Here is an 11909-nt window from a genome sequence, read left to right on the forward strand (position 1 = left end):
AAGCAGAGGGAATCATTCTTGAAGTAAACAGTCTTCCTCTCGAAATCTCGAAGTTATTTTTGACGAATCTGGTATTGCGAAAATGTTCCTTCTAATTTAATCTTTCTAATCAGGAGCTTGCAAAATGACGACGAAGTGATTGGGTGTGGATTTAATTTTGTCTCTTTACTTCTGCTACGCTAGCTACTTGCGTTCAAGAAACGAAAGATGGCCAATGTTGCAGCTTCCCTTTCGTGTACAATGGAGTAACATATCATTCCTGTACAAGAGTGGGTTCTATCATCTTCCGCCTGTGGTGTGCTTTGACTCCTGTGTACCATCATCGAGAGTGGGGTTACTGTGGTAGGAATTGAATTTAACTTATGAACGTTAATTTGTCTTGCTTAAAATCCAGGAGGAAGGGTTTGAATAATACTGATAATTGTAAGGATAATGATAATAATAATAATAATAATAATAATAATAATAATAATAATAATAATAATAATTGTCGCGGCTAATCGCTCTCTTTACCCTTTGTCAAGCAACCGGCATATCCTCTTGTACATATTTGAGTCATAACTACAATACTCGTCTCAGTGGAGGGGGGTGGAGGAAAGCAAAGCACCCCTACACCCTCCCGCTAGATTCACCTTTGATTTTTTTCTTTCTCCAGCTTTGCCAGTTGCCAGTACACTTTCCAAAGATTGCATGATTTCGCTTTTCGAGACTTTGAGTCTAAATTTTGCAAAAAAAAAAAAAATGCTGCTGTATTCTTTCCAGGTGTTCTTTCCCTTAGTGGAGAGACCACGATGAGATATCATATATGAAGGGCGGATTACATGAGGACAACGACGTCGCATGAGAAATGTCATCATGTTTTTTCATTTCCTTTTTTAATTGGGCGAAAACGTCTAGTGGTGTACGGAATAACCTGCGGTCAGGCTCTATTTTAGTTTCGCGCGGTATGTACTGTGGAGTTGGAGAAACGAAAAGAGAACATATAAGCGCTAACGTTAATGGTTCTGATCACAGGTTATGTTCGGAATAGCGGTTCTGCAGCAGGCGGATCATGCGGATTGAGTGGATAGTTCCGCATCCCAAGTCCCCAGCCTGAATTATAATTCCAATTTTCGTCTCTTTTGCCTTCTCTGGGTGTCATTGCCAGTGAGGAAGTCAAAGACGCAATAGAGCTATTGTGGATCAGATTTTTTATCTGGGCAACCGAGCTCCAGTCAGGTCCATCGAGTGTTAATACCAACTCCGGTGCTAGGCACAATCGCGCTCGAGATATCTTGCTCGATGTAGTACTACACATGGAGCTCAACAAACATCGAGTTCGTGATCAAATTCATTGTAACGGATCCGTCTTGGAACACTAGAACACTACTACCCAAATAGTGTCCAAATTGAGTTTGGATTATGTTAAATGATTGCTAAAAAGGGCTATGTCATGTTATTTTAGGGTGTTTTGGGAAATCTTTAGTTAATCACGAGTTCAGTTAAAACTCGAATTCAAAATGGTAATGTGGGATGCCTTTACTGATAAAATTATTGTTACATCACAAACAAGATATGGTTCTTAGCGAAAACGACCTTTATCCATGCGATTAGCATGGGCCGACTTTTGGAATAAACGACAAAGGAATAATATGCAAATATCCCATTCAAACAATCAGAAGTTGCCAGAGTTGTTTTTTTCGCGATAACTGCCGTTTTACCGCAGAAGCGTGACCTTAAATCCGTTTGTAGCTTTAGAACAAGGCCATACATTGAACTTAATTCAATCGCTACAGAACTGACGCAAGTCCATTGGCAAATCCGCCGAGGTGTGACTAATGTAATATCGCTGTGGATTTGAAGGAAAGAAATGGTAACCACTGGTAAAACGGTAAACTCAACTTTATCTTGCAGTTCATACAATTTCTTTTCCTATTTTTCTGAAAATCAATTTGTTTTGGTTTGGCGTCTGTTCGTTGAAATTTATGCCCGCAGTAAATTCCACTCCATTTTATGGGGTTGGACACCATTCATATTGACACATGGCGTGTACATGTTGACCATGACTACGTTTAATATAGTAGTTTGTCCATTGTAAACCTGTAAATGGCACGTTTCTCCGTTATCCCAACAGTAAAACACTACGTTGACAAGTAAATATTCCCTACAAACACATGTACGTAGCTTACATATGGGCAGGATAAAAGGGCGGATGTTATGATAGTGTGGTCGGATATATGAATGTCCGCGCAAAACAGGCGCCTAAATGGCAATCATATTTAGTTGTCTGTTAATCCTATACATCTATAGCTCCTTTTCAGTACAACAGATCTAGCGAAGAGAAGAGCGGAAAGGAAATGAACTTTATTTAGCACTGGAGCACTAATTGGGGACACTGTAAATTGAAATTAACAATTAACGCAAATCAAGTCAAATGTTGGTTTTTGAGGAGAGGGAGACCGGAGTACCCAGAGAAAACCTCTCGGTGCAGAGTAGAGAACCAACAAACTTAACCTACATATGACGCCGAGTCGAGGAATCGAACCCGGGCCACATTGGTGGGAAGCGAGTGCTCTCACCACTGCGCCATCCCTACACCTACATCTATTTGGAATAGTTACTACGGAATAGGCTACTTCGATGTAGTGCGACAGCGGGATGCGGCTACTCTCCATCCAATAATATCCAGATGAGTCCAGCCCGGAACCAAAGTTCATAGTGACGACTGGGCGTCTTAGAGATACTTAGACCATCAGATAAATAACGTTAACATTGCCGCACACCAAGTGATTGTGCATGGTCGCAAATTCGCGATCGTTGCACAGGGCGAGTGGTGTTCACACGCAGGAAGAAGATCGATTGATGCTGGAACAACCTCAAACTGGGTCAGAAAAAGCGCAGAGGAATTGCAAGGGAAGACATGCAAGCTTATCTTGACGAGCAAATGTGGCAACAGTAGAGAGGAGGTCTGGCCTCATCAGCATGTCGTACAAAACTTCTTGAACGTTTTTACCTTAGTTACCGTAGGTAACAAATAATCCGGTGTAGTAATTACTTTTAATTTAGAACATTTCTTTTGCAAAGTTTAACAAGAGATAAAAGAGTTAAAGAAACGTTAACTTACTTTGGGATGGGCGCGGTAATAGCTATATTTAGGCAAACATCCATTTAAATCAAGTTTGTAGAATATGTTGCCCAGGATCCAGCTTCTTTAAACAAACATTTCTTTCATGGCCACTACAAATGCCTGAAAATGGACCCTGAGACCTTCCACTTACTTCACAATGTGGTAGAAACAGTTTCATGTTTTTACGTTTTGTATTTAGTTGCATGGCTATGTCTTCCATAAGTATTTCGCTACCGCATTGAAGTCAATTGTACTTTATAATTATAAGCGGAGTTCTGAAATAATAATTTTTTTGGCAGTTTGCGCTTTACGCCACAAACCATATGATTATTTCGCACCTTTAGAAAAACAAAGCAGAAACCAAACATATATTGCATAGTAGAAAACTTACCGTAGGTTTCGATAAAAATACAAATTTTTAGAGAATTAATTGCAGCTGCCCTGTCATTGCATATATATACTGGTTTGTTCTTGGAAAAAGAGAATATTTCGGCTTGCATGTGGAGGCTATCGTCACAGAATAGTTTGAATCTTTTGAATACTGCATTCCAAATATTACAAATATTATTATATTTGTGTAGCATTATTCATTGTATTATTATTATTATTATTATTATTATTATTATTATTATTATCATCATCCCCATGCCCTTGCTGTTCAAGTTAACAAGTTTTAACATGATCATCTACCATCTAACTATCAATGAACGGGCTTCATTTACAAACGTTTAAATCAATGAATGAATGAATGAAGGTTATCACTGGAATTTCCCTCTTAACGGTTAACACAAACGTTTCTTGATTTTACACTATCTTCCTAACTACTTGTTTGAACCGAACAAAAGCAAACTAATACACCTTTCTCTGATGACTTTAGTTTTGTTTCACAAAGATTGCAAATCCTCCGATGTATTTTGCACAGCCTACAAAATGATTATTTTCGATGTTTTCGGTACTGAGGGCTTTTTGGTGTCAGTTCGCGTAATCAAGCAACGGAAGATATAAGCAACCTTGAAAACGATCTCGACCGTTGTTGAGCTCGATGTGTATTACATCGAGCACGTCACCTCGAGCGCAATTGTGTCATGAGCTTGAATTAGTATCCCAGCTTGATGGTCGTGAATCCAGCTGGGTTGCCAGCTACATATCTACATTCAACTAGACCTGTTACACGTTAAGGGAGATCACAATAAAGTACCCTATTCTATTCTCTTTTATTGGAAAAAGAAAACAAAATAGATGAACAACAGGAGCAAGGAGCAGGTGAAGGACAGGATGACGATGATGATGATGATGATGATGATGATGACGATGACGATGACGATGACGATGACGATGACGATGACGATGACGATGACGATGACGATGACGATGACGACGACGACGACGACGACGACGATGACGATGACGATGACGATGACGATGACGATGACGATGACGATGACGATGACGATGACGATGACGATGATGATGATGAGTGAAGTGCCAATGATGAATTAGAGGAGGGCAGCGGAGAACAGTAAAGAAAAAGGAAGAGGAAATACACGATAACGTCAAAAATAAGTAAAAGAATAAATAAGTCCATGTGTATTATATATAGGTAGAGATGCTGTGTCACTGTGAAGATTTAATAAAAATTCAGCGACTGGAAATTGGCAGCCAAATGAAGCGAAACGTAAAAACAAGTACTTAAAACATCGAGGAAAGGTTTGAATAAAACAGCAAATGCAAAAAGAGGCTGGGATAGACCTAAGAGTTTATCTCTGTTGTTTGTAACTTAAATTATGTATGCTAATCGACAGATCTTTTTGCCACGAATCTTTGATTTGTGTTGTTCAAGAGTAATTTCTGGGCTGACGTCAAGTTGCATAGCGAGTAGAGATGAATAACTGGTAAAACTAAACAACACGAACTGCACGGCTATGACACAGCCCCTTTAAGTTTATATTTGTTTCGTTCTCTTATCAAAAGTGTTGTCATAAATGAAGAAAGGCAAAGTTAAGATTAATAGTATAGTTGCTAATAACTAAAGGGGCTTGAATTACCATTTCTCACGGTTTATCTGCAAAGTCAAGGTGTCAGCTGTTTGTAAAATTTAGACATTGATAAGTAAACTGAAACAGTACATGTAATGCACAAAAGGAACAAATTCATTTAGAGAATTAGAAATAGGAATAAATAACCGTTATTGATTGTTAACCTTTCAAAAATATAAAGTTAATCGATGACAACTTGTACACTCAGCAATTTCATAACTTCTTGCCTCTTTTTCACACCATGATAATTCCACGAAAAGAAAAAAACATAAGAAAGGTCCGCTGTCCTGCGAATGATATTGTCAATCCACTTATCCCGCTTGTGCCCCAAGACCTTCGTTCCGAGATCTCTTGACCAAACATGCAGCAGTCTGGCAATGATTGTAGTCGTGCCCTCAAGACGAAGTATTGCTTGTGGTATGGTCTCGTTGATATTTTATCGCTATCTAAAGCCGTGTTCACACTCAACGTTGATTATGATCAACTGAAGTATATATCAGGCTATCATACTCCATTCAATTTTATTCAATCATGGTTTTGCTCACATCTACAATAGGCAGGGTAACCTCGCAGTGTGAGACAAAATGGCGCCGTATCGCGTGGCTGCCACGATTATCATCACCATCATATGCTTGAGGCGAGAAGAGAACCAAGGATAGCTTCCGAGAATAGAAGAAGACAAATCCAAAAATAAGACACAATATATAAGACACAAACAGCAGTGATAAACATATTGAACTTTTGCATTTTGATAATGACTTGACGTTTCGTATGTGCTCTACATACATTTTCAAAAGTAACCGTTGAAATTTAAAACAGCTATTTATATATAACAAATCGGATGAGGGGACTGGAACCTAGATTAAGCAAATACTTAACAGTAAAATATATAATAATAATAATTATAATAATAATAAAAACAGAAAAGATTAATAAAGCATCAGCTTTTCACTTCCGACGTTGACGTTGAAAGCTGGCTCAAGTTCTTGAATAAAGAAGGTCTCTTTTATTTTACAATGATAGTCAGTTTTGCCCTTCGCTAAAATATCAAAATGATCCCACTTGATGTTATGTCCAGTGGCCTTGACGTGGTCAGCAATGGCTGAAGTATTGTCATTTTTAGCTAGGGCCTTAAAATGTTCGGTTTTTCTATCGTGAAGCCGCCGTTTAGTTTTACCGATGTAAAAATCATTACAATCCCAACAATTTGCTCTGTAAATAACTCTGGATTGTTGTGAACGATTAATACGGTCCTTGTAAGGAAAGAAAGATTTTCAGAGCACTCGATGTATAAAATCTTTCTTTCCTTACAAGGACCGTATTAATCGTTCACAACAATCCAGAGTTATTTACAGAGCAAATTGTTGGGATTGTAATGATTTTTACATCGGTAAAACTAAACGGCGGCTTCACGATAGAAAAACCGAACATTTTAAGGCCCTAGCTAAAAATGACAATACTTCAGCCATTGCTGACCACGTCAAGGCCACTGGACATAACATCAAGTGGGATCATTTTGATATTTTAGCGAAGGGCAAAACTGACTATCATTGTAAAATAAAAGAGACCTTCTTTATTCAAGAACTTGAGCCAGCTTTCAACGTCAACGTCGGAAGTGAAAAGCTGATGCTTTATTAATCTTTTCTGTTTTTATTATTATTATAATTATTATTATTATATATTTTACTGTTAAGTATTTGCTTAATCTAGGTTCCAGTCCCCTCATCCGATTTGTTATATATAAATAGCTGTTTTAAATTTCAACGGTTACTTTTGAAAATGTATGTAGAGCACATACGAAACGTCAAGTCATTATCAAAATGAAAAAGTTCAATATGTTTATCACTGCTGTTTGTGTCTTATTTTTGATCAAACTACGATGGCCCAAGAACAAAAGTAAGACAAATCCAAACCTTCGCGCCATAAAGCGATTAGAAGTTTCGTCTGCTCATACCACCACGTGCTCGCCATTCTGTTCAATTACGCATTGTAATTACCTCAAACAACCCCTTTGAGGTTGTTTGAAGTAATTATAATCCAGTTATAATCAGAGACTGCAATTAGTTGATGTGAACAAATTTCATATTTAATTCAATTATAATTCGATCATAATCGAGGCCTAATGTGAACACGGCTTAAGTCTTACTTGGTTGCCTTGGAGTAATTTCTTTTGTAATCGCTTGGTTCTTAAACAGATTAACGTGAAAGAGGCTGTTAATAAATTTTTTCATTTGAGAAAACGTTTTTGCTTAATGGATTTTTCACCAAACAGGAATTTGAGATAACTGCAAATAGTATATTTCGTTAATGCCACAGCAGTAAAATTCTGCAGCAGATAAGTTAAAGTAGGAGCGGATAATGATAGGCTAGCCTGGTTGTGGCGGTATGAAATCGAACTATTCTCGGTTTTCCCATTCTCTATTTTCGAATTCCCCATAATACACTTTGTTTGCCCCCCAAATTTGCATAAACCATTGTTTTCAAATGCTCTTGGGAATATGCAGTGTCCCCAAGAGCATTTGAAAACAATAGTTTATGCAAAATTTGGGGGGCAAACAAAGTGTATTATCGGGAATTCGAAAATAGAGAATGACGTCACGGACGCCATGTTGGATACCCTAAACAAAGAAACGGCGGCCATGTTGGAGTCCCGACCAAATCCTTCGGGAATTTAACTCTCAGTATTATGGAAACGGTTTCTTTTGTTTTCGTTGAAAAACATGGCTGTTGATCACGTGAGTGAAAACCAACAATTCGAGCCAATGGTATCTCGAGCTCGAAAACCATGAATCGAGCTTGGTTGCTCAGAAATAGATGGACTGATCCTGGATTCCGATGTCCAGTTCTCAGGTGTCTTTGCATTCGAGTTGGTATTGAACCTTGGTGGACTCGACCGGAGCAACAAAATCTAACACAACGGTCACAATAGATAATTTCCCCCATCCCATAATGCAATAGATTTTGAGAGGTCCTTTACATAAAAAACAATACAATTTAATTGCTCTTGGGACTGTATCATGCTTCAGTGAACTGGATATCCATTGTTTTAATAAATACCAACCCCCCCCCCCCCGTCCCAAAAAAAAAAAAACTCTATTATGGGATTTAGAAAGAAAGGGAAGCTAATGCCGGGGGGGGGGGGGGGGGGGAAATTTGGATGTGAAAGGATTTCCCCGCATTAGCCTCCATTTCATGCTCGATCCAACCAAACCGTTAGAATACGAAACTGGCCTTTTGATAGTACACTCAAACACAGACTCCTTGGCCGTGATTGGGTAATGTGTCCGTAACCACACTAATCCAATTTTAACTGGACCGTCAAAAAAGATGGCACATGTTCAAAGAGTCCTTGAAGAAGTGCAGTTGCTCAGCTACAAAATCTGATACTTGCTCGGAAAAAATCTGAGTGCTTCTTTGCAGGAGTCTAACCTACGAGCTCCGAATATTAGTTCGGATGCTCTGCCATTGAGCTAAAAGAGACTCGTCAGTGGTGACTCGGGGATACTCGGAAAAATGCCAGTGCTCCCTTGCAGCAGTTGAACCTACGACCTGCCTGCCTTCCGACTACTAGTTAGGATGCTCTGCTACTGAGCTATAGGAGACTCGTCAGTGGTGACTCGGGAATACTGGGAAAATATTCGAGTGCTCTTTTGCAGGAGTATGCAAAACGGCAATTTTAGACGTTGGGACTAGCAACCCTATGGTAATTAGCATATCTAATAAACTGTGTTTCTCAAGGTTATTTAGCAAGCAAAAGAGTACCACGAATGGGGGAAAGCTGTTAACTTACTCGAAGTATATCAAATCAATTGCTTTGTTTCAATGTTGGGAGGCCACAACTAGAATACCAGGAAGAAATTCTCCTTGAGCCGAATAGTGAATCAACAAATCAATTAAGACGAAATCACCAAACATGACGAAGACGAGACTGACGATCAGTTTTGGGCCAAATTGGTGGAAGCCTAGCTAGTGCACGTGCTCTCACCATTTCGCCTAACATGTACCCCGAAGTGAGAAAGAAAAAACAGTCGAGAAAATGATGACCCGTTGAAAAAACAAGACAAAACAAAGCAGAGGGAATCATTCTTGAAGTAAACAGTCTTGCTCTCGAAATCTCGAAGTTATTTTTGACGAATCTGGTATTGCGAAAATGTTCCTTCTAATTTAACCTTTCTAATCACGAGCTTGCAAAATGACGACGAAGTGATTGGGTGTGGATTTAATTTTGTCTCTTTACTTCTGCTACGCTAGCTACTTGCGTTCAAGAAACAACAGATGGTCAATGTTGCAGCTTCCCTTTCGTGTACAATGGAGTAACATATCATTCCTGCACAAGAGTGGGTTCTATCATCTTCCGCCTGTGGTGTGCTTTGACTCCTGTGTACCATCATCGAGAGTGGGGTTACTGTGGTAGGAATTGAATTTAACTTATGAACGTTAATTTGTCTTGCTTAAAATCCAGGAGGAAGGGTTTGAATAATACTGATAATTGTAAGGATAATGATAATAATAATAATAATAATAATAATAATAATAATAATAATAATAATAATTGTCGCGGCTAATCGCGTCACAGCAACGACGCAGGTCAACAAGGTCGAACCGAAAGCATACATGCAAAGGCGCCTCTATGTGTGACCTTGGAGTACAGCTTACAGCCAGCTGGAATCAGCTGTATGTTGGTTTTTGTTGAGGGGGGAAAACCGGAGAACCCGGAGAAAAACCCTTGAAGCAGAGAAGAGAACCAATATAAACTCAACTCACTTATGGCGTCAGGTCCGGGAATCAAACCCGGGCCACATTGGTGGGAGGCGAGTGCTCTCACCACTGCGCCATCCCTTCTCCCCTAATTTTCATGTGACACAGGTTTCTTTTGCTTTAAATTACCACTTTATTACGCAGTAAGACCCTGGCAGCTGAACATCTTAAGGACACGATATAAAAGTACAAAGAAAAGCAAAACAGCGAACAAGACTCAAAACAGAATAAACGCGCCATACACTATGTCATGTATGCGCACGTGTGGCCTTTCGGCCCCAGGGCCCATGTGAGCGCATGAAATAAGCACTCTCACATGCTTCCCTGCTGAGGTTGGAGTCCTCGACAACCTAATAACTCAACCAAATTCCTATGTGATCAAGTGAATCTAGACTTAAGTCTAGATTCACTTGATCACATAGGAACAACAAGGACATTAAGCTCCTATTTCTGAGTATTCTTAGCTAACAACTGCATTAAAAGCAGGTTGGATTGTGCTACACAGTTCAGTATTTGCAGGTCTATCACTGCCGCTTCCACGCTTTCCCTCATCACAGGTCTCGGCAAGTGGTGAGGATTGGAGTGTTGTCCAGCTCCCACCCGGGTAGAACGTCTGACCGGAGGGTGGTTGTTGGTATTACTAGCTGCTGTCACCTCCGCTGCTGCGCCTCCACCGGTACTGGCCCGTAGGGCCTCAGCCTTCTCTGAATCTACAGCGACAGTAGAAAGTTCATGATCCACCCCGTCAGTAGAAAGTTCAGGGTCTACACCATCAGTAGAAAAGTCAGGATCGACGCCATCGGTGGAAAGCTCAGGATCGGCTTGAACTGTGGGGGCACCACCTTCAATAACAGCATAATCACCAACTGGTGGTTCATCACCGTGGTCCCGATCAGGGGCAGCCTCCTCAAGAACTTCCACTTGATTCTGCGTGTGGTTACCATCGCCATGTGTTACTTGTACATCAACTACAGACGGACTCTCGTGTAGTACAGCAACGGGGCCTCTGCTCTGCCTGGATGGTATGACGGCTTCAACAACGTCGTCCTCATCACTGCTGCTTGCTTCGGGATCTAACGGTACACCATTACCAACTGCATTTTCACTGGCATTCATACTGCCGGGATCTATGTTGTCATCATCAAAGGCAATGTCTCTCACTAGTTGTTTTGCATGGAGAATGTCATTCCTGTGTACAGTTTTTTTGAATTCCTCCTCTGCCGTTGTTGCTACCAATGGTACCACAACATACGTGTTCCCAGTATCAAGTCGCTTTACAACCTTGTAGGGAGTTGCATCCCACACATCCTGAATCTTACTGCGACCCTGGACACGATTCTTAAGGAACACCCTGGACCCTACAGGAATACTGGTATCGGTGGCTTTAAGGTTGTTCCTGTTCGCAGTGCTCCCTGCCGAAGAACAAGTAGTACGGCGAGTAGCCAGTAGTTGAGTGAGGGGTACAGTTGTATGCAAACACAAGTTCTGGAAGAAATTCTGGCCACTTACGTTTCTTCTCTGAAGGCAAAGTACGCAGACGGTCATGCATGGTTTTATTGAAGCGTTCACATTGACCGTTACCCTCTGGATGGTACGGGGATGTGCGACTCTTAGAGATGCCGTAGATCTTACAAAGTTCCTGAATCACCTTGCTCTCGAAATTGCGCCCTTGGTCACTGTGAATCCTTTTAGGTACCCCAAACCTTACAATCCACTCTTTCACTAGGACTCGAGCTACTGTGGTCGCCTTCTGATCCTTTGTGGGAATAGCTTGGGTATATTTCGTGAAAACATCGGTAAGGACAAGCACGTTCTCTATGCCTCCTGTACTTCTCTCTAGGAGAGTGAAATCAACTGCCAAAATCTCTAATGGCCTGGTGGCTGTCAGGGAACTCATGGTAGGATGAAGCTTCTTCCCTGCTTTGGCCAGAGTACAACGTCCACATGTCCGACAGTAGTCAGCAACATCAGCCATCATCCCAGGCCAATAGAATCTGCTCCTTGCAAGG

At 40.5% G+C, this 11909-nt stretch overlaps 1 protein-coding gene across 1 annotated transcript in view; it reads left to right on the forward strand.

Moving 5' to 3' along the window:
* Window positions 1–9563, forward strand: part of LOC138001156 (seminal plasma protein HSP-1-like) — a 10844-nt gene extending 1281 nt beyond the window's left edge. The window contains exons 2-3 of the mRNA XM_068847816.1: window positions 184–342; window positions 9394–9563. Coding sequence (XP_068703917.1) covers window positions 184–342; window positions 9394–9563 — 329 coding nt within the window. The remainder of the gene's footprint in view (window positions 1–183; window positions 343–9393) is intronic.
* The last annotated feature ends 2346 nt before the right edge of the window (window positions 9564–11909 follow it).

This window comes from Montipora foliosa, chromosome 4 (assembly GCF_036669935.1).
Source record: "Montipora foliosa isolate CH-2021 chromosome 4, ASM3666993v2, whole genome shotgun sequence".
Classification (NCBI taxonomy): domain Eukaryota; kingdom Metazoa; phylum Cnidaria; class Anthozoa; order Scleractinia; family Acroporidae; genus Montipora; species Montipora foliosa.